Source organism: Pteronotus mesoamericanus, unplaced genomic scaffold (genome assembly GCF_021234165.1).
Source record: "Pteronotus mesoamericanus isolate MK-2021 breed Mesoamerican mustached bat unplaced genomic scaffold, CSHL_Meso_final contig_20, whole genome shotgun sequence".
NCBI classification, from domain to species: domain Eukaryota; kingdom Metazoa; phylum Chordata; class Mammalia; order Chiroptera; family Mormoopidae; genus Pteronotus; species Pteronotus mesoamericanus.
The window spans coordinates 12,877,105-12,900,082 of record NW_026555085.1 but is presented as its reverse complement, the minus strand read 5'-3'; the positions used below and the strand labels follow the sequence as shown (position 1 = coordinate 12,900,082).

The following is a 22,978-nucleotide window of genomic DNA, read 5'->3' as shown; positions in this document are numbered from 1 at the left end:
GAATTTTATCCAATAAAACTATGAAATTATAAGTGGGCTCCTTTGCCAGAGAAACCTGCCTGGAGTCACAGATGTAACAGGGCCAGAGCAGAGGCCTGGTTCTGGGGAAACCGTGGGACGCTGCCTTAGGAGTGGTTTTCAAAGACACCTTTTCCCCTCCCGGGAAGCGCCGGTGAGGTAGAGCCATGGGCAAGAATGTAAACAAACATCAGCTCTCAGACACCCAGCAGAGGGTAAGACAGAAGGGAGACCCTGGAGGGTCAGGACCTACTGGGTCCTCAGCATGAGCAGCAGGCTCCCTGCTGGCTGCTCTGCAGTAGCTGCTGGAACAGAGAGTGGGGCTGGTTGCGCAGGGTGGCGGGGGAGTCCAGCTCCACGACCCTCCCAGCTTGCAGCACCAGCACCCGATCAGAGTTCAGGATAGTGTTGAGCCTGTGTGGGAGGAAGTGGTCTGTGAGGGGAGTGGAGGGCAACGTCCTACAGCAGAAAGTTGACCCACATTCCCTCCTCCCCTCCCTGGGACAGCACAGTTCTGCCCACAGACTTTATCCATGGCTCTGTGCTGGCAGGGCAGGGGGCCTCAGATTCCTTCAGACAATGTGCTATGAGAACAAGGAGCTGAGGTTCACAGGGGTTTGGAATCTCTAGGGCCCTGACCCCTGGAGTACCTGATACCATAGCCCCTGACTAGATCCTCACACTAGACACTTGCACACCTGTGCGCAATGGTCAGCACTGTCTTGTTGGCAAAGCGTTTGCAGATGGTCTGCTGGAGCAGCTGGTCTGTCTTCTGGTCCACACTCGCCGTGGCCTCATCAATGCACAGGATCTGGGACATGTGGAGGGGTGGGCAGGAGGACGGAGAAGAGGGTTAGTCTTGGCTCCTGCCCAAGCACCAGCCTCCACCTTCCAGCTGAGCCCAGCCCAGCCTACCGCTCCCCACCTCCAGCTCTAAAAGGAAAACGAACTTGGTCCCCTGAGACCTCTCCCCAACTCACTTCCTCACCCCTCACATGCCTCTGCCTTCTTCCCGGCCCTCTCGAATGTCCCTTCCTCTCACCTTACCTTGGCATCTGTGAGGAGAGCCCTGGCTAGACACAGCAGCTGCCTCTGCCCCAGCGATAAGCTCCGGCCCCCCTCGCCCAGCTCACCATCCAGACCGCCTGCAAGGCACAGCACTTCACCTCCGGGTCCCAGGCCTCTCCCTGCCCCTTCTCTTCCACTCTGCAGGGTAGGGCCTGGTACTCACCCATAGATACGATCACCTCACTCAGGTGGCACTGCTCCAGAGCCTGCCACAGGGCCCTGTCCTCATACAGGCCCCGGGGGTCCAGGTTTTCCCGAACAGTCCCACTGAACAAAAAGGGCTCCTGGGGGATGATAGCCAGCTGGGATCTGGGGAAGAAGGAAGGGACAGGACATGGGGTCTAAGGCTGAAGATGTGGTCACTTCTGCTCCCAGCACAGGTTTTAGCTATAGGTCTAGCACCTCCAGGAAAGCTTGGGGAGAAGGCCTGAGCGTAACCCTCACTCTGCTCCCTAGTTGGTCAACCCCGCTCCTAGAACTGCGCAGGTGCTGTGAGGGCTACCAGAGAAACCAAGGCATAGACTCTGTCTCTAAGGAGCTTCCATCTCACTGACCTACAAAGCACAGGGAATAAGAGTGGGCTAACAGTGTCGCACTGACTCCAGCAATCACTGGGACAGCAGTGGTGGCAAGGAATGAGCAGTTTGAATAGAAGGGAAGGGACACGTCAAGGTTGGAGGGCCTGGAACTGGGTCCTGGGGAGCCATATGGCGGCCTGGGGTGGAGCTAGAATGTCAGGCCGCCACAAGTTAGAAAAGGCAGGGAATGCAGGGCCAGGGCCCGGGATCCGAAATGGGCTTCAGAACAGAGCTTCCCTGTCTTTTCCACATGATGGAACTCAGAGAAGATACTAGGCTAACTTGGGGGTGATGGGGGGACATGTTTGGCCCCAGATTTGGCCTCTTGTGGGCCAGGGGCAACTGGCCCAGGTTTTGAGTTGTGCAGGGCACCACCGGCCAAGCCCCAGTGCTGGGGGATGAATATCTTGAGAGCAGCCCCGGGGAGGCTCTGCTTCAGGGTGCAGTGATGGTCCAGAATGCAGGGTGCATACTGGGAAGTACAAGAAAGATGAAGCTGGAAAGGTGGGCCTGGGTCAGAGTAGAGATCTCGCGACCACAGCTATAACCCTAGTCCTGAGTACTGGGAGCTCGCTATCCTCGCCTGCTTGTCCTATCCACCTTCTCGACCCCAGCTGACTCTCGCTGCCCTGAATTTATGTAAAGCCTTCCTGGATGGGCCTTCCTCTAAGTGCCAGGAGTCTGGCTCTCCTCTTCTCGCTACCCCAGACCTGAGCTCGGCCAGCTCCAGCTGGCTGGTGTCCACTCCGTCCAGGAGTACTCGCCCCGAACTGGGCTCCAGCAGCCGGAAGAGCACCAACAACAGGGAAGACTTGCCAGACCCCGTGCGGCCCACGATGCCCAACTTCTCTCCAGGCTTTACGCAGAAGGTCACCCCATCCAGGGCGTTGGGCAGCCCTGGCCGGTACACCAGCACCACATCCTGGAACTCCACGCTCCCCTGGGTCAGCCAGCCAGTGCCTAGCTGGTGGGGTTTGTGGGCAGGAGAGGGGGGAGATGGGTGAGATTGGGAGACATGGGGAAAAGAAGGGAGGTTTCAGAGTGGAGGAGGGGGAAATAATGAGAAGTGGACAGCGTGAGAGGACAGGTGGGAGAAGTGAGGGCAAGTAAAGAAGAGATGGGGAGAATGGGCACAAAGATGAGGGACACAGTGAAGCAAGGGAAGATCGTACAGGGACATTGGAGGAGCTGAGGAAAATGGTGAGGAGTGAAAGGAACTTGGGCTGTCGGGAGGATCCTTCGGGGTGCCAGCTCCAGGCCCGGGGTGGAGGTGCAGGCCTACCTGCATCGGCTGGCCCTGGGGCTCCTGGGGCACGTCACAGGAGTACTCCTCCAGCCGCTCGACGCTCACCAGCATGGTTTCTGTCTGCGTGAAGCTGCTCACCAGGCCCGAGAGCAGACCCGTCAGGGACAGGGCATAAGACAGTGACAGGCCCACCAGTCCTGGCAGGAGAGGAACACCAGCCACTAAGGGAGGCTTGGACACTGGGACGCATGTAGGGGGCAGTGAGGCAGAACGGGAAAATCTCAAGCTGTGGACTGCGGGCATTTAAAGGAGGTCAGCAGAGAAGCAGGAAGACACCAGCACCAGACCAGGACCACAGGAGGCTGGATGCAAGGCAGTGGGGTGGGTCTGGAGAGGCTAAAGGGAATGAGAGGTGGCAGACAGGTGGGTCTGGCAGAGTGCTGGGGGTGGGGGCGGAGCGGGGAGGGGGCGGAGATCAGAAGACTGGCTCTAGTACCAGATCCACCATCACCTGGGCAAGTCACTTCTTGAGATTGTTCCCTCAACTCTAAAATGGGGGGCAGGAGAATTACAACACATCCTCACAGGGCACCCTGGGTGGCAGCGGAAAGTGCTGGGGGACAGTGTAGGAAGAGGTCTGGGCCAGGGGACAGGAATCACATGCTGCTGAAGTGAGAATGAAGGTCCCGGGGTGGTACCTGGGTCAGCGAGGCCCCGCTGGTGCTGCACCAGGGCGATGCCTGCGATGGCACTGACCACCGCAGCCCCCATGAGCTGGAGCCGAATGTCCAGCCACTGCATCGTGGCACTGGAAGCAAACTGGCACCTTTGGTTTAGCTCCAGGAGCCTCTGGTTCTCCTCCTCAAACCTGGGGGAGGCCAAGAGGAAGTGAGGCCACTCCACTGTGGCAATGACTTGCCCAGACTCCCCCATAGAATGGTTCCTTCCTGGAGCTGATCTATAACACCCACAGGCCTCACCTCAGGGTCTGGAGAGATCAGCGCCCTCTTTCATAGTTGTCTGCTCTGCCTTCCTACCCCTTTCCTTTGTTTCTGTCCTCTTTCCCTTAGTGCCATCACCCACCTTTTCCTTCTCAGGAGTCCTGAAGCGCGCCTCCCCACGTGCCTTTCTTCTTAAGGGACCCCCTGCCCCCCACCCCAGCACTCCATCTCCCTGGGTCTGGTTGAGAGAGGCAGACCCCACACACCTGTCAGTGGCCCCGGCGGCCCGAAGCACAGGGAGGCCGGCTAAGGTGTCGGCCAGGTGGGTGTAAAGTGGAGACAGGGTGAGGCTGCCCAGGCGCCGCAGCTCCCGCGAGGAGGCCCTGTAATGGCGCTGTACTCGGTAGTAGATAAGGCTCAAAGGGGGCAGCAGCAGCAGCAGCCAGGGAAGGCCAGAGCCCAGCACAGCCAGGAGGCCGAGTAGGGCCACTGAGTTGGCCAGGAGGATGTTGAGGATGAAAGGCAAGCTGTCATCCACACAGGCCACGTCAGAGGAGAAGCGGTTTAGGACCCGGCCCATAGGCGTGGAGTCGAAGAAAGTCACTGGTGCCTGGAAAAGGGGTGTGGTTGGGCAAGGGAAGAGGCCGGCAGAAAAGGGGTTGGGGCAACCCTGGGGGAGGTGGGGTGCAGAGGGAGGCCCAAGGTAGAGAATAGGAAGGGAGGAAAATGGCCCCAGAGTTTGGGAGCAGAGGGGATGGACAGGTGGGGCCTGGAGAAGACTATCCCAGGGTAGAAAAGAAAGAGACTGTCCCTCTGGCCAGTGATGGCCCTGAGAGGCCACGATGGCCATTCTCCCTCTATGCCAGACATGCCTGTGCCTCTCTCCAGAATATGGGGACTTCAGGCCAGTGAGTGAGCTTTAGTTAGATGTCAGGAGGAACACCCAGGCTGCCCAGGGCTGGACAGAGAGGTGAGGGCCAGGGTCCGAGTCAGTATTGTCTCATGGTTTTGCGCTGAGGCTCAGGAGTCAGACTGCTCCTGGGATTCCAGTTCTACCACTTAGTAGATGTGAAATCCCAGGCAAGAGGCTTAATCTCTTAAATGCCCCTATTCCTCATTTCAAAAATGGGGATAATAATGGAACCACACCTTACAGGAGGATTAGGGGGATTAAAGGCCACATAGGACCCTGGCTGTTGTGGCTCAGTGGATTGAGCACCGGCCTGTGAACCAAAGGGTCACCAGTTCAATTCCCAGTCAGAGCACATGCCTGGGTTGCGGGACAGATCCCCAGCAGGGGTGCGTGAGATGCAACCACACATTGATGTTTCTCTCCCTCTCTCTCTCCTTCCCTTCCCCTCTGTCTAAAAATAAATAAATTAAAAAAATTTTTTTTAAAAAGCCATATAGGTAGCAGTCAGGTCCTTAGCACAGTCTGCCTAGCATAGAGTAAGTGCTCAGTGACTGCCTGATATTTGGTCTACGAATGGGAGGTACAGTCTCAAGGGTTGCCTCCTTTCCCTTTCTCCCACCTTCCCCGTCCCCCAACTCTGCTGTTACTTGGGGAACAGTCTTATCTTAAGGCAGTAGACTAGGTTGAAGGACTTTCTAAAGCACCACAGTTTGTGATAAATGAATTCCTTCACAGCCTGAAGATGTCCCCTCCTTGGCTCTTGGAGGAGAGGCAGAACGGTGTGCAGCTTGACCCCTGACAGGCAATGGAAAGACCTACATAGTAGTGGGTTCACAGCCCGGCTCTGCAGGGCAATAGCCGTGCCTGGGCCACTCACGTTCTCAGACCCTCCATTTCCTCATCTGTAAAATGGGGATAACAATACCTACTTCACAGGGTTATTATTAACCCAAATAAGATAAAGGACAAGAAAGGGCTTTAATGCCAACATTAATAATAATTGCCAATTGAGCACTTGGTATGTGCTAGGCACTTTCCATATACTAATTAATTTAATCCTCATACTAAGTTTATGGGTAAGCAACAGACTAGAATAGATACACACTTAGCAACCAGGATAGATCTTAGAAATCCTGGGACCCGTAAATAAAAATTGTAAAAAACAAAATTTCACTTATAAAAATACATTAACACGAAACATAAGCATTTCACAAAAAGACAAAAAGATATATATTCAACATACTTAGAGTGGCTGCTTTTCAAGGACAGGAGGGGAAATGGAGAAAGGGTATGCAGAAAAAAAGGGATAAGTAAATAAAACAGAAACGGGACTTCGCATGAACTAAAGGGCAGTTAGCTCAGCCCTCTGCACTTGAAGTCTAAAATGGAAGTGACTCTGAGGATGAATCTCTTTTCCCCATGTTACAGAGGAGGAAGCCATAGGGTTAAGTAACTGGGTTTGAACCCCAGCAGCCTCTCTGCTCTCGGCCTTTCCAGGTCTCTAGTTGTCAAGTGCTACACTCATCTGTTTGGGGCTATATTTTCTTGAGGACTAGGAGGGAGGCTGGGGCTCCCAATGAAGTCCAGGTATGGGGAGGGCCCCCACGCCACCCCTGCCCTCTCATCCTCTCACCTTAAGAACTCGACACAGCAGGCGGCGATGCAGGGTGGCCGCTGCTCTGAGAGTGCCCGCCGCGAAGAGCACTGCTCGGAGAAGGGTGCAGAGGGAGTTGACGCCAGCAACTGTCGCATACACGGTGAGGTAGAAACGGACGTCTGAGGAGCCACTGGGGGCAGCTTTAGGCAGTAGGAACACTGAGGTGCTGGGTGGTGGAGAGGAGGCTGTGGGTAACCAAAAGTAGGGCCACTGGGGGGGTCCCTTCCCTTCCCCCACACCACCTCTTCCCATTCTCCAGAGACAGCCCCTGGAACACCAGCCCCTACAACTCCCACTCCCTGTCTGGCAACCACTCTGACAGCCCCAGCCCCAGCCACTCACTAGAAGCTTCTGGGGGAGAAGAGGAGCAGCTGGGCAGAGAGGAGCCCTGGGGAGTCCGGGGAGACAGGAGCTGGCACCTCCTGGGAGTTATTGTTGGCTGCCTTCAGCTGAGAGATCCAGTGGGAGAGCCACCAGTCAGCAGCGTTCCTCGTGGCTGGATGGGAACAGAAAAGAGAAAGCTGTGAGAGAGACTCACCTTCTTTATCCTAATCTTCTACCCTTGACTCTAGTTTTTACCCTTTTTCACTCTGCTGACGCTCCCTACCCTGCTACTATTCCATGTCCTCCCTGGTGTGTGCTCTGTTCCTGGGTCAATCACCTCACAGGTCTGGGGAGAGTATGATCTCAAATTTGCTGAATGGGACATCAGAAGATGGCTACAGAGTGCATCTGTCTGGCCTCTGGGACTCTCTCAGAATTGAGAGCAGGCCTATAGTGCCCGCTGTCGCCATGCCTGGTGGATCTCTGGGCTTTGTGAGCATTAGTACAAGGTGAAGGATGTGAGGGGACCTGTGGGTGGGATAAGGGCCTCCAGGGTTCATTCCTACCTTGCATGAGGAGCAGCGAGAAAAGGATGGCCAAGGCCAGGCCCGGGCCGATGGCCCTCCAGTATGCTCGGTACACGTGGAAGGCCACGGCGCCCTCCTTCTTGCTTTCTTCCTGCAGCAGGCGGCCAGATGTACCCCCCTCCACCTTCAGCCCCTCCTTTGCTTTCTCTGGGTTCCATACTGATTGGGCTGTGGCTGGAAAATCAGGGAGGTCAGGGGGCATTAATCTTGCAGGCTGACAGTTGAAAACCTTCGTGTTTCAGAGGGACAGGCAAACTCTGTAGAAATCCTATCTCTACAGAGTCATGGTGAGGAGCAAGCCACTTCCTCTCATCCTGCAGCCATACCTGAGTCAGACTCTTGCCCATCCTCAGCCCAGACTTTGGGGACAGCTTGCACCAATGGCAGGATCTCAGAGGGAGGCCCTGGAAGGTAGCCAAAGCACCTGTGAGCACTCTGTCCACAGTCACCTCTCAGTACTGCTGAGCTTTCTCCTCAGACCTCAGAAAATTCCTAACAAACACTCTGGTGGAGCCTCATGTCCTCTGTTTCTCTCTCAGTAAACTTGCAAATGGTCATGTCCCTCTAGATAATAATCCTGCAGGGTTTTCTTAAAAAATAAAAAGACTGCTCTAAAATTGCTTTCTCTTCTCCAAAGGCATCAGAGTGTTCTCAATGATCCTGGGCGTCTAAGTTCCCAATGCACCCAGTCCCAAAGCCACTGGGCCTTTTGCCAGTGTGCTCCTTCCCCTCCTGCCCTCCGTTTCCTCACATTGGTCCTGTGAAGGCAGAACAGAGGCTCCCATTAGAAAGAAGGATGACCAGGCCACACACAGAGGGGTGGCAGAGTCTGCACTTGACAATCCATCTGTCCCTCTTCCCCAGTTACACCCAGATACATGGCTCCCTCACTGACCAGCTCCTGCCCTGCAGACAACATTACCAGCCTGGACCAGGCGCCCGGCCTCCAGCAGCAGCACCAGGTCAGCCTTCTCCAGGTACTCGGTGCGGTGGGTGCAGAGCAGCCGAGTGGTGTGGCTCAGCGCTCCCAGGATGCACCTATGCAGCAGGTGGTTGGCCACATCTGCATCCACAGCTGCCAGAGGGTCATCAAGGAGATAGAGCTCCTTTTCCTAGAGAGTAGTGGGGGCATCATGGACACCAAGTCCTAGGTCCTCTGGCCAGAACCTAGGACCTGGTCCAGAACCTGGTCCTCCCTTAGGACATGCTCTTGCGAGTCAGAGAAGACAGTTCAGAGGAAGAAAAGGGGGTGAGACCTGAGGTGGACTTTTCCTCCAGTGAAGCAAGGCCAGTGCCTGAGGGACAGTGCTCAGCCCTGCTGGGTCCCAGAGCCTCAAGACACATAACAGTTTTTAAAGGACCTTTAATTCTGCCCTGAATCTGTAAAAGGAGAGTGGGATGGGCAAGGGACCAACAGCTCAGAAGCATGGAGGAGAGAGGGGGAAAAATCAGATACTGATGACAATATTCCCATCCCATGCCTTCTAACTAAGTTCCCATGGCTCTAGATCCCCCTACCTTTAACTCACCTGGTAGACAGCACGAGCAAGGGCAATCCGGGCTCGCTGTCCCCCGCTGAGAGTCACACCCTTCTCCCCCACCTCTGTCTGGTCTCCAGCAGGAAGGATCTGATGAGACAGGCTCCTCAGTGTTGGTCAGCAAGCTTCCCCAATACTTTCTACCGCATTTCCTATCCCCTTGCATAGAAATGAGTCAGGGAGCTTGGAAAGACTGGCCTTGAATCTGGGGGAGCAAGCCAGGGGGCATAAGCCATAATCCCAGTAACCGGCATTTATCGAATATTTACTATGTGCTTAGCACTTTATAGGCATCACCTCATCCAATCCCCTTGACAACTTTATAAAGATGGAATTATTTCCTTTTCACAGATGAGACCAAGCTTCAGACAGAGTCACTATGTTGCCCAAGGTTGTTCCACAGCTAGTATGGGGCAAGACATGAACACAGATTTTTAACCACTCCATCACATTACCCTGCCTTTTTAACAGGCAAGGATGATGGGCATGAAGTGAAAGCTCTCATAGGTTTTTCAGGAAGGAATGTACCTCGAGCCTTGCTGTAGTGTCATGAGTAACCTCCTCAGCTAAGGGGTCCCTATACAAGAGGAAGCACCTGTAGTCTACCAGATGGTGTGTCCTCTGAGGAGCTTTGCTATTCATCTCTTTTCTTAGTGCCTAGAACAGTTCCTGGTAGACATTTGGGAAGTGCTTGATATAGAAACAAATAATAAATCGACCTAGGATGCCCCATTGTCAAAGTCAAAGGTCCTCCTTTCTAGCAAAGTGCCACATTTACCTGGACAGGGTAGTGATAAGGACAGTACTGCAGGGATATGGAGGTTGGGCCGGGAAGGTCCCTAGAGGAACCTTGACTCTCCCAAGCCTCCCCACTGGGAAGTAAGGGAGGGACTCTCGAATAAGAACTGCTAGTCAGCCCTGACCAGTATGGGCTGGGCATCACCCCACAAACCTAAAGGGTGCCTGTTCAATTCCTGGTCAGGGCACATGCCTGGGTTGCAGACCAGGTCCTCATATGGGGACATGCAAGGGGCAACTGATTGATGATTCTCTTGCACATTGATGTTTTTTCTCCCTCTCCTTATTCCTCCCTCCCCCCACCGCCCCTAAAAATAAATAAATAAAATCTTTAAAAAAATCATTTAAAAAAAAGAACTGCCAGCCAGACCTATGCAGAGCCAAGCTTCACAGGGAACCCTTCCCTAGCCACAGAAGACTTGGGGTTCCCCCGGCTGCTCTGTGGGACACCGTCACCACCACTCCTTTGAGTCCTACACAGAACAAGGAGCTGAACAGCTTGGCCAAAGCCTGATGGCCAGTCTGAGGTAAGAACGACTGAGTGGAACCAACCCCTTCCCAGAACAGCAAGTATTGGTCTTAAGGTGTCAGGGACACAAGGAAGCAGGTGGCCAAGAGGTTTTGGGGCCAGGCACTCACACTGAGGTCGTCATTGAGGGCGCAGGCCTCTAGCACTTCCTTATACAGCTGGGCATCAAATGTCTTCCCAAAGAGAATGTTGTCTCGGATGGTGGCAAACTGGATCCAGGGTTCCTGGGTGGCCAGGCCAAAGCCATTGGACAGCCCCCACACTGCCACCCGTCCACGCAGCCTGCAGAGAGCCAGGCCAGCAGCATGGGGGCTGGCTCCAGGCTGAGCCTCTTCATGCCCAGCCCCTTCCAGACTGCTGTCTTCTACAGAGGGCCCCCTTCATGTCACATGGCTCTGGATTGGCAGCCATGGAGGTGGAGAGGACCTAAAGGAGGCTGTAGGCTCGTTCTGGACAGGGAAGGGAAGAAATTGCTCTTTGACAAAGCCAAGCAGCTATCTTATCTGAATGTGCTCAGAAGACAGTGTGGCTGCTACCCTGGACTCATGCATTCTCACCATAAAAGAAGAAGACCTTCCTTCACACCTTGGCTCTTCCCTGGGTCCCTTCCCTGCACAGCCACACTTTCTCAAAGAGTAGTGATGCTGGATGTTTCCATTCATTTCTTCACTCACTATTATAGCACTTAAAACAGTCTGGTGTGATGATTATGATAACTCACTTTCTTGACTGTCTCCCCCTTTCCAGACTGAAAAGTCTCCCAAGAAAGGGACCATGTCTTCTTCATCTTGGCATCTCTGGCCCCTAAAAAAGGTGTCCACCACGTAACAGGGGCTAGGTAAGTGTTCGCTGAAGGGCAGAGTGGAGGACAGGGATGCTAGAGTTTGCTTACCTGTGGAGCTCCCCAGAGATAGCAGCCAGCAGCGAGCTCTTCCCACAGCCCACCTTCCCCACAATGCCCACCAGGACACCCTACAAAAAACCACACAAGTAAGTGTCAGGTCTCCCTTCTGAGGCCCTGGGCTGCCAATCATCCCATAGAGGCTTCTCTCCAGGCCTCAGTAAGTCTCAGTTAGGGAAAGAATTTGCCCCAGGGAAAACTGCCCAAGAACTTCCAAGGTAAGATCTAATACAGCATTCCAGAATGGTGAGACGGGAGGAGAGGACTCCAGGCTCTGGGGCCTGGATGCTGGGCTGGCTAAGTCTACCTGCTGTTAGGTTTCTGATATCTCAGGGCAAAAAGCAGTGTTTTCAGAAGTGTCCATTTCTGTGAATTGCAGTTTACATTTTTTGTGTTCCCTCCACTTCTTAGTTGTAACATACATTCACAGAGCTATCTCCCTGTATAAAAAGAAAAAACACCCTTCTCTAGAAGCTTCTGGGAGCTCGGTCTGTGATGCCTCCTTCCAGCGAACCAGGGCTGACCTATCTACAAGTGGGCACCAGACCAATCTGAGACCCTTCTCTGGGAATTCTCCCTATTTCTGGCTATGGCTAGTAAGTAGGAGGGCTCTCTGCAGTCGTATCTTCTGCACAATGTAGAGTGGGTCCTCAGAGAGAGAACAATGAGGAAAATACAGAGAAAACGGCAGACAGAAGGAAAGAGTTCTCTGCAAGCCGGGGCCTGGTTCTGGGCTGCTCCTGAGGTTGGACTGCATGCTTGGTTTTGGACTCTGCAATTCATCTCTGTATCCTTATTATACATTCTTATTTGCTTAAGCCAGCTCTAGTGGGTTTCTATGACATATCCAAAAAAGCCCAAATGACACATTAGAAAAATTCCTTTGAAAAACCCTAGCCTTATCTTGCCTGAAATAAGAGGAAAAACAAACATACAGCCCAAGCCAGAAATGCGAGCCAAATGTGGTGGAGACAGTTCAGGTACCGCTGGAGAACGGTGAGGTGAGATGTGGGGCAAAGGGTGGACAGGGGTCAGTGGAGAGTGAAAACTCAAGACTGGGGTGAACAAGAGTCACCGTTTTGCTAGGAATGTTCTTCCAAGCGCTTCTTTGAGAATGTATGACAGCGGTGTGAATCACAAGGGTGTGATTCCTTTCACCAGGCTACAGAGGATTATCTATTCTATTTGCAAAACCCTTTGCAGAAGGAGTTGTTGGGCCACCACTGGGCCTCTTCCCAGTCCTCAGCCTGGGGGGGATGCTGGGTAAGTGCTGGGGTCTGTTCTGAACTGGACAGCCTCTAGGGAACATGGAGGATCCAGGAGACAAATACACTTGCTAGTCTAGACTGGATGGGTATGAGATGTCTGAAGACCACAGAGAGATGTGACTGCTCTGTAAAAGCTGTGTGTGAAGGAATGACATTCAGAGATGAGGTCGCATCTCTTCCTCAACTAGACCCTACTCACTAAAACCTCTCTAATCCTTCCCTTGGCAATAAGAGCTACAGGGCCATCTAGCTACGACTGGTTCTATCCTGTTCATCCGCCACTGACTCCCCAGCTTCCCTCCTAGTCTGGGGACTCTCCTGGGTTGTGTGACCAACAAACCTTCTTCACTTGAAGGTGACTGATGAAGGTCTCCTGGCTGGTTCCAGCTGGGTCCCAAGAAAACAGGGCTTCATGCAGCTCCAACACTGTAGATGGCTCTGTGGGGGGATCTGCACAGGGAAGAAGACACTCAATTTGGCCTTGTAAGGCATCACCTACCTGCTTGGGGAGAGTAAACTTGGGGGCATGGCATTAGCTTGCCTGTCCCATACCTGTCTGACCAGGGCTAATTCAGCTTCAGTCTTAGTCTGAGGATTCTCCCCGCAGGAAATGGCCACATGCTTTACCTGGATTCTGTTGCCTCTAGCTTCTCTTGGTAGCATCTATGTACAGTGCCCAGGGGGCCACAGTTCCCTCCCACCTTGTACCAGGTCCTACCCTCTAGCTTCCCATTACCTTGGCTGTAGTAGGCCTTGGGGTTGTGGTTGGGGAGGTCGAGGAAACGCTGGATCCGATCCAAGGACACTTTGGCCTCCAGGAGGCCATTGATCACCCAAGGGAAGTTGTTGAGAGGAAGAATGAGCATGCGTACCAGTGCCAGGGCTGTGAATACCTAAGTGGGTTGGAGGGAAGGGGGCGAGGGGTGAAGCATCTGAAGGCCTGCAGTGTGGGTGGCCCTGTGGATGGGTCTGTGGAGGGAGAACAGGGCAGCAACAGAACTGAGAGGTTGGCTGGAAAACCTTTGCATCAGAGTTGGTAAAGGTGGGTGCTCAAAGAATCCTAGAAATTCCAGATGTTCCTTCAGGGGTCCAGACTGTACCTGAAGCACAGAGGCCCAGCCCATTCTCAGACCTTCTCAGAATTTCTTAGTAACCCTTTGACCCTGGGCAGAAGCGGCATTGCGCCTTTTTTTTCTTTCCCCTCCAAGGCCATCAGAATGATCATAAGGGAACCTAACACAGAACTTGGGCCTGACGGGAAGCTAGAAAGAAAGGAAGAGGTAAAAAGAAATTCCTTCGCAGATGGAAGGGTTACATAAGTGAGGCCCCAGAAAAAGGTCCCTCCAGAGAATTTCCCTTGGTTGGGAAAGGAAAGGCAGCCAGGGATCCCCTCCCTCCCTTCTTCCCAGCCAGCACAGCCGGCCTGAGCCCACCTCCCCACTCCACTGCAGCCTCCTTGCTGCTGCCTCCCTCCCAGGCTTCCCTACAGCCATCCTCACAGCCCCTTTCCCCAGCCCTTACCTTGGTGGCAGTGAGCTGGTGCCCCAGGAGGACATAGGTGATGAAGATGACAATGGAGATGACAACTGGCAGGGCAGCCCACAGGTACACACAGGCTGCATCCAGGTATTTGATGACCCGGAGTCGCCCCAGCTCTTGAGCCCGGCAGGCCTCTACTCGGGCCCCCAACGCCTGCTCCCACCCGAAGAACTTGGTGACCCGAATGCCACTCAGCAGCTCTGTCATGAGCTAAGGATGGGGACAAGAAAGCAGAGTGAAGCGGGAACACTGCTTATGTACCTTGTCCTCTGCCTAGTCTTCCCTAGGCTCGTAGTAGAGGACGCCGAGTACTCTGAGCCCCCCAGATACCCTGTACTTCCTACGCTGGTGTTCTCCCTCACCTCAGCTCTTTCTGTAAGTCCTGCCCTCAAACCCTTTTCAGCCCTGGGTTGCTTCCCCTCCCAGTCTTCTACTTCTCCACATGCTCCAGCTGAGGACAGGTCAGAGCTGGAATCCCCGGCCTTCCTAAGAGATGAAATGGTGCAAAGGGCAGAGGGTTACCATGCCAGGGTAAAAGCATTCCTTCTGTTAGGTGAGGGACTAAGGACTATTTCCCAAAACCAGAAGATAAGGGCTTTGGGGGCTGGTCACCAGTCTGGCCCATGGCTTGGGAGGTATGGGAACTACTCCTGTCGGAGAATACAGGTGTAGGAGGCCGCACCGCAACCTAGGGTCAGACAGGCAGAGGGGCCCGGGTAAGATGGGCAAGGGCCAGAGGAGCTCTGAGGATGTACAATTCCTAGCATTTGCAAGCCAGGGAGGCATTGGAGCCTTCCCAGATGGCCCTAGAGACCTGGTCTGTCATGGGTAGGGAAAAGGCCTCATGCTATAACCAGTTATCAAGGTCAGTCCCCTACCCATTAGCACTCTCAGCTATTCCAGTAAGACGGTACCAACTATGCTGCATGGACCCCCAGGCCTGCCATCCTCTCTGTGAAGTTACTCACAATCATTTTAGAACCTAGAACTGACTCAGCCAGATGCTCAACACCTACAGCTGGCCCAGGTAGGAAAGCAAGCTACCCTCTTCTCCACAGCCCACCTCCAAGAGGCAGCTGGGGTAGCCCTAGGTTCTACCGCATGCAGCTACGGGATGGTGCCCTAGATGAGGACGTAGGATGCTTGGGTCCTGGATCTATCCCTAAAAACTCATTTGGTCCCAGACAGACTTTCTACCCCCTAGGGTTGCTGCTCAGGGCTGCATGAATATTATAATATTACTAATAAGCCACATTTATTTAGGGTTTACTTTGTGACTGGCAGCATACCTAGCATTACTTCATAGGATCCTCACAATGACCCTATGAGGCAAACTATTATCCTCATTTTACAGATGAGAAAATGGAGGCTCAAAGAGGTTAAATGGCTTATCTGAGGTGATTATACTAAGAGGTGAAGTTGGGATGTGAACTCATGTCTTTCTCCAGTCTGAGCTCAACTTCTAGATCACACTCACTCCCTCAGGCACTGTGCAGCATGGCAGGACCTGGGGACCAGGATGCTGGGCGGGGAGGGGTCTCCAGATTGCTAAGGGACCTCACGCAGTCCCTCACCTTAACCCGCGCATCCTTGTGCTGCAGCATCTCCTGGTTGCTGGCCATGATGCGGGTGGCAATCACTTTGTTGACAGGTACCAGCAGCAGCGCCAGGATCAGGCCACCCACGAAGGCCACACCCACCTGCTGATGCAGCAAGTAGAGGGTGATGGCCAGTTGCAGGGGTAGGCCCCAGGCCTCATGGAAGCTCCCAGCAAAGTTAAGCAAGCGCTCAGAGTCAGTGCCCAGTAGGTTCAGGGCCTCCCCAGCAGGAGGGCGTCTGGGACCCAGCTGCAAAGCCTTCCGGTACAGGATGTTCAGCACAGCCCCCCGTGCCTGAAGTGTCACCTTCCGTACCTCATACCCATACTGATTCTGCAGCAGAGCGCCCAGCACAGCCCCACCAGCTAGCCCCAAGGCATACAGCAGGCCATTGCTTAGTGGCTCCTGCCCCTCCTCCAGGAAGCCCACCAGTAGGGATAGCAGCAGGGGCCCTGAGAATCCCAGCATGGTCCCCACCAGCTTCAACAGTCCAAGTGCCAAGTAGCACCGCCCAAAAGCCCCATACAGGGCCCTCCACAGCTGGGCCCCCTCCTGCCAGTGTGCCTGGAACACACGGGCCAGGTAGGTTGGGTGCAACCTGTAGGGAAGGCGGCAAATGTCCCCAGGCTGCCGGAGTTCTCCACGGGCCCCACGGGCCAGCAAGGGTGTCAGCCAGGCATAGGAAAAACGGGACAACCAACTCTCCCCATCTTCAGCTATCTCGGGCTCCTGTCTCTCAGGTAGGAGGGGCTCGTGGGCCCAGGGTCCCCGTGGCCCACCAGGGACTGCCCAGCCCAGTCCATAAGCCAGGAGTGCAGCTAGCTGCAGGATGAGGAGACACAGGCGGGAGAGAGGCCCTGGGAGAAGTGGGGGCAGGAGTGTGCCACGCTGGCAGTGCCATAGCAGGGTCAGCACTAGGGCTGGGGCTGGCAGAAAGGCAGCCAGAGCCAAGGCTAAGGGCCCCTGGGAGAGGCCATGAGGGGAATGAGCTAACATCCACAATGCCAGGCTGTGGCTGATCCAGGCCACAGCTGCCACGCCCCCTGCCAGCACCTCCAGCCCTATAGGCCCTGGGCCTGCCCCTGGTGGCAAAGCAACTGGAAGGAGGTCTAACAGTGGAAAGGTGGAGAGCAGGAAGGAAGCTGTGAGTCGGAGGCGCCAGCCGGGACTGCAGGGTAGGTTGTAATCTGGACTCCTGGGGACAAGGAGGGAAAAAGAAAAGGAAGGACATCATGGCTGATTCAGGGCCCAGACATCCCTCTAATAACTCACTTCCCTGGAGAGAATCAACTCCCTTTCCTCCCCTATACACATTACTTCCAACCCCACTTTACCCTGGAACCTGGAGGCTTTTCTCCCAGGAAGCCTTCCTGGATTAACCTAATCCATTTTCTAATCTAACCACATCATTTCTGATCAGCTTTTCATCACAGAAATGAATAGTTTTGAGTTAAGGTTGTACCAAACACAAAGTTCTAATTAGGAAAAAAAAATTCTATATTTTAATACTGATAAGCACTACAGGATGAATACTCATTTTCACAGAAATATCTACCTAAAATAACTCTTAAATCCACCTGAAGCACTATTAGATGAATACAAATTTGATTGACAGATACCTTTTACACTCTTACAGACTAAATTTTATGAAGCCTCAGAATATTCTACTCTCAGTCTTTCCATTGTTTGTAGAAGGTGGCATGGATCATTCCTGTGACTCCTTTAGCTGAAGAAAAACCTCTTTCCAGTCCTGTCTATACCTTCTTGGCATGCAAAACATGTGTTTAATAAACAAAAGGATGGTCTGTCTGCGTTAAAAATCAAGTATAAGAAAACATGCCTGCAGCAATGAATGTTAGAATGTCTTCAAAGTTCATATAAAATGAGGACTAAATCTTTTGTTCCCTTTGCTGGCAGGGGTGGGTTACTGAAAAAGTTTAATTGTAGATTAAAATGCTTCAGGTTTCCTTTAAAAAGTCCAGCTAATCAGTTATGTGGAGGGGTTTACACTGGGATAAAAGTCAACCTTTAATAATTCTGTTTTTTAAGATGTGGAGACCAAAGAAAGAGCATTGGGCCTTTGGAGGCTGGTCCACTGGCCCCAACTTGGCCATCAACCAGTTTCATGACTCTTCCCCTTTATGCATCTCATTTGCTTCATCAGTAGTGACCAGTGAAGACTCTTGACCCAAAGCCTTCTAAGGTCCTTTCCCGGTTGAGATTTTGTGCCTTTTCAACAAGGCACAAAAGTCTGATGAGCGAAGTGAGAAAGTGAGATAACCACAGTCTCAACTGATTACACAATGCTTTGCTTTGCCTGCTTTGTCATCAGACTGTGAGTTTCCAAAGGAACTCCGTGAGCAGGCTGTGGATGTCTGTGCTACCTGACTAGCCCTCTCTTGTCTTTTGTCTCATTCTGCATAAGAGACAGAACAGGATTCCTCCGAGCCCAAAGCTTCACTTACCCAAGGAAGGGATTCATTGATTCCCTCATTCATCTTGGCTAGGGACACATTCCATCCATCAGACTCAAGATTCTCGGAGGCTAAGACTATACTATTGTCAGTAACCAGTGAGACTAACTTTGCCATGTCTAGCCATACAGGTACTAAGTACAAAACCAAGGTGAGTTTAGCACTTGTACCTTATAGTTCCAAACCTGGGTAGGGTTAGGGTTTTGATTTTGCTCTTCTCTTCTCCCTATTGCGTCCTCTCCAGCCATGTGCATGTGCTTTTCTTAGCTTAGGAACACCGAGGTTTCAGAGACAGACGTGGTGAGAAACTGGTCCTACAACTTCAACACAAGTTATCCTTTTTGGCTAAAAACATTGTTCACCCAATGTTGCCTCTAATTCATGACAGTTGTGCTTGAACATCTGAAAATCTACAAAATTGACGATTTAAAAATGCATTATGCTTAAATGCATTAACTGATTTAAACCTCTCAACAATGTTATGAGGCTCAGCAAAGATAAGCAACTTGCTCCAAAACAGCCACCCTGATGCAAAGTGGTAATGCCCAAGTTTTATTCTACTCTTGCCCTACTCTAGAGACCACCATTCTCGTTACACTGACGCGTAGATGTGGGTTTTGGGAGAGGTCTGCAGGCACACACGGACAGATGTGTGTGCACCCCGTCTCTACCCACCTAGGGGTTCCCCAATAGCAGGCACTGAGCACGGCGAGGAGGACGTGGGGCAGGGCGCTGAGCACCAGCTGGGTGAAACAGTGGCCCGTGGTGTCCCCCTCCCACACCGGAAGCGGCTGCAATGCGCTGGTGCCACACAGCCTGGTCAGAAGCCGCTCCATGGAGGCTTCACCTGCGGGGAAAGTCAAAGGTGGAGAGGGAAAGTTCCTCCCGAGGAAGGGGGAATCCGCGTCCCGAAGGGTGACGGCCAGGCAGGGAGCCGGCGCCCGGGAGGTGGGGGAGTAGGGGCGCTGGGATTCTGACACGGTTGCAGGGGTGGCGTCAGCGGGCCCTGACAGGGAGTCCCAGCCGTCTTCCGCCCTCCGACCCCGCCCTCGAACCGGGACCTCCCCTTGCATCCTTCCTGAAGCCAGACCCCGTCCATTCTCGCGTTACCTCAAGGGCACAGAGGGAAGTGGTTTGTCTCCCTGGAGCTGGCCGACCTCTGCGCTGGTCACTTACGCGTCTTTTGAGGTCCGGAACCTGTAACCTGAAGAACTGCTTTTCACCGGATCCCAAGATCCCGAGCACTGGTGGAGGCAAAAGAGTGTGCTGCCTGCCGAGTTGGGGTGTGGGCCACGCTTGCCTGGCACCCCCTAGAGGCAGGATGACTTTTCTGGCGTTGTTCGCCCTCCCATTCACAGAGCTTTTGCACCGGTGCTCACCGCTTTCGGCTTCGGGTGGCGTCTCTACGTAGGCGCGTCCCTGCCGCGGCACCTTTGTATTTCCACCCGCCTACGAGACCTCACTTGCACGTGCACTGATCTCAGCTGTAGTGCGACGTCATTCACGCACTCTCACATAGAGTACTCTCTCTCATATGCCTACTGGTTACTATCAGGTACATGCATTACATTTAAAGTTTAAGTTCTTCTAGGAAGCGAATGTGTGCTACAGGGGCGAATATTGCCTTTTAGGGACATTAAACTATTTCCATCCTTACTCCGAGGACACATGGCCTGGGGAAAATTATCTGACCTCTTTGAACCCCAATTACTTAGTACAAAGGACGTAATAATACCAATACCAAAGTACTGTTGACAAAGTTTAATAATTGAAGTGCTCAGAGCAAGTGCTTTGCTTAGATTAGTTCCACAATAAATTTTTGAGGGCAGCAGTGGTGTAATGGAGTGAAATGCTTTGTCTCTGTCATTGTGTTCGGGCTGATAGCTTCTGCTATACATATGCTGATTAACGAGAGGAATTCTGCTTGAGGATTGAGTTTTTGCAAGAGCAGCCCCTTGCCAAACGATGCTTTTCCCAAAGAGGTGAGAAATGTGCAGAAAATATGACTGTTTTTGAAAGATCTGAGTCTCCAGAACCCGATTCAGATCAGCTGCAGATCAAGAACAAGGGGATTTAGAAATTTTGACCCTTTCCCCATTCACCTCTTGCTTCACCCCTCCTCCCTTCTCTTGACATATTAAACTCCTGATTTTTGAGCTCTCTTAAGATAATTTTGAGGATTAGTTCTCCTATCTTCTTGGTTGGTGCCTTCTTGATCAATAAACCTCTCCTTACTCTAAACTCCAATGTATTAAATATTGGCCTCTCTTTTGAATCACCGGGCAAAAAACCCTGGCACCTGTAGCATTCCCACTGACCCTCTGAAGAAGGTCGTGCAAGATATGGTCCCCTCATTTTCATAACACTCAAGTGTCCTAATTTTCGATAAGGAGTTTGGTAAAGGGGTCACACTGCAACCATAGGACACTTTCTGACTGTCCCAACCAACCAACTAATCCGCATTTTCTCAGAACATGGAAGAGGAAAGACCATTTGAAACAATCTCTTCATTCAATATCATTTGGTCCGTAGTTTTAACTAGTTTCCCAGATAAATTTTACACATGGTTTCTAAAAATTGAGGCCAAACGTACAATTTGTCTTCTTCCTTCCACTTTGGGGAATTGTTAGTAAGTGAAGTAACAGCTGAGTGGGAAGAAGAAGATAGCATTGGTCACCAGATAATCCACAATCCATAGAGTGGAAGGCTAGACAAATTCTCCAAAACCTATATTGCAAAAGGAAGATTCTACCACTTTGAAAACTGACTTCAGACTTATCACACTCAGGTCTGATGTGAACTGAGCCTGGATAACTAGGTACTCACAGAGATGGTAGGAGTGAGGGTAGGCAGATTCAGCTGAGTGCCCAGGAGAGGGTGGAAGGGAAGGGAGGGCAGTAGAGGTACCTCTGTGGAATGAAGAAGAGCTCTCAGATGGTGACTTTCCAAGGCAGCAGGTTCTGTCTCTCAGGTATCCTCTTGGCTTACTCTCTCCTTTCTCCCTGCACTTTGTTCCATAGTTATCAGCAAGGTGATTTGCTGGAGGGCAAGGAGCAAGCGCAGCTAGAGCTAAATCTGGGCAAAGCCCCTGCCACACCCACGTTTTCATTCAGCTCACATCACCTTTGTAGGCTGTCATCTGAGAGGCATCTTGGAGTGGAACTAATCCTAAGGCTGTGAAGGGAGCAGGAACAAAGTCTGCCAAGACCACCTGCCATCTGCTTTTTCCCAAAGATGACCTTTCATATATGTGAAACCATGCAGTAATATTTTTGAAGTTCACCAGTGTTAGGGTGATTGGTGACGTAGGCAGTGAAAGAATTCACACAGAGAAAAAAGTGCAGAGAGTAAAGGTTTTATTTTTTACTTTCCCAAGGGAGGAAAATGGCTGGCTGTGGAGATGGGCACCAGCACCCGCTCTGATGGATGGGGGCTCTGAGCTTTTATCGGGTGATGGGTGATTGCCGATGTTTCTGCAGAGTGTTTCAGTTAGGCTGCAACTTGTTTCAATGTTACCGTTGGGTGCAGGATCCAGTGGTCATTGTGGTCTTGTATGCCCTGTGTTCCTGGAGCCTCTGAGCCTTCAGGGCACTTTCAGTAATTTTTGAGTCCTGAGCTTAAAGGCTCATTAAGCAATGAAGGTTAGTCATGCCTTATGGGGTCCAGCTAGCTCTGGGAAAGAGGAAGGGAGAGAGAAGCATCAATTTCTTGTCCCCCTTATTTGTGCATTCATTGGTTGATTCTTGTATGTGTCCTGACCGGGGATGGAACCTGCAAATCTAGCATATAGGGACGCTCTCTATCCACCTGAGCTACCCAGCAAGGGCTCATTGTTTCTTTTTCTTCTTCTTTTTTTTTTTTCAAGATTGTATTTATTTATTTTTAAAGAGAAGGGAAGGGAGAAATATAGAGAGAAAGAGAAATATTACTGTGTGAGAGATAAATTGCCCTTCACACACCTCCAACTTGGGAACTGGCCTGCAACCTAGTCATGTGCCATGACTGGAAATCGAACCAGTGACTTTTCAGTTCACAGGCTGGCAGCTAACCTGTTAGGTAGGATAGATAGCAAACCAAGGAAGGGAGGGAGAGGAAGACATGTCTCACCCACTAACTCAACAGTCCTGAGTCTGGTCCAATAATATTGCCAGACGTTTCGACATCACAGGAAGCACCATGCTAACGCAGGAGGAGGACAGTCCTAGAAATTCTACATATCATTTCCACTATGTGGGAAAGAAAGGCTTTGAAATTGTGCTTTCATCCCAAGGTCCAAAAGGCTGGAAATGGCCCACAGTACCCAAAGGAAGAAGCCCATTAATACCTTTGGGTATTCACACCCCCCATCCCCTAAAGCTGGCACCACCTTTACCTGTCAATCAATATCTAACTTCTTCACCCCCATTCCGCCAACTATATAAGCCCTCAGTACAAAGGACTCTCTCTCTCTAGGCCACCTGGCCTCAGGCCACTCAGCCTCTGGCCATCCTGGGCTCTTGCCGCCCCCCCCCCCCCCCCGCCGCCTCTGCCACCCTTGCTCTTGCCTTTCTCCCCCACCTTGGCAAGGTCCATTGTCTTCCGTGAAAACATATCACCAATTAACCCTGCTTGCACGCTAATAGACTTGCCGATCTATACTTCGCTGTGTTGGCAAGAAGAACTGAGTTTCTCCTGTAACAAATCCACTGGGCTACACCAGCCACGGCTCATTCCTTCTTTTATAGTAGTAAAACATACACAAATAAGATTTACCATTAAAAAAATTTTAAGCATTCAGTTCGGTGGTATTAAGTATACTCACATTATTGTCCAACCATCATCATTATCTATCGACTGTACTTTTTCCATCTTCCCAAACTGAAACTTGATACTCATTAAATACTAACTCTTTATTCTCCTTCTCTCCAGCCCCTGGCATCCACCATTTTGCTTTCTGCCTCTGTGAATTTGACTAATCTAGGTACACCATAGAAGTGGAACCACACAATATTTGTCTTTTTG

At 52.0% G+C, this 22,978-nt stretch overlaps 1 protein-coding gene across 1 annotated transcript; it reads right to left on the bottom strand.

The window, feature by feature from the left end:
• Positions 1–42: 42 nt before the first annotated feature.
• Positions 43–19,162, bottom strand: ABCC10 (ATP binding cassette subfamily C member 10). The gene is made up of 22 exons (XM_054569402.1): positions 19,088–19,162; positions 18,653–18,824; positions 15,480–16,698; positions 13,888–14,115; positions 13,103–13,259; positions 12,707–12,816; positions 11,090–11,169; positions 10,308–10,479; positions 8,862–8,960; positions 8,255–8,444; positions 7,659–7,736; positions 7,312–7,506; positions 6,764–6,917; positions 6,398–6,587; positions 4,118–4,461; positions 3,609–3,778; positions 2,947–3,107; positions 2,375–2,628; positions 1,250–1,395; positions 1,066–1,163; positions 717–829; positions 43–432 (listed from the first exon to the last, which is right to left on the bottom strand). The coding sequence occupies exons 2-22, from the start codon at positions 18,811–18,813 to the stop codon at positions 279–281; spliced, it is 4,473 nt and encodes a 1,490-aa protein (XP_054425377.1). The 5' UTR covers positions 18,814–18,824; positions 19,088–19,162; the 3' UTR covers positions 43–278.
• Between the last annotated feature and the right edge of the window lie 3,816 nt (positions 19,163–22,978).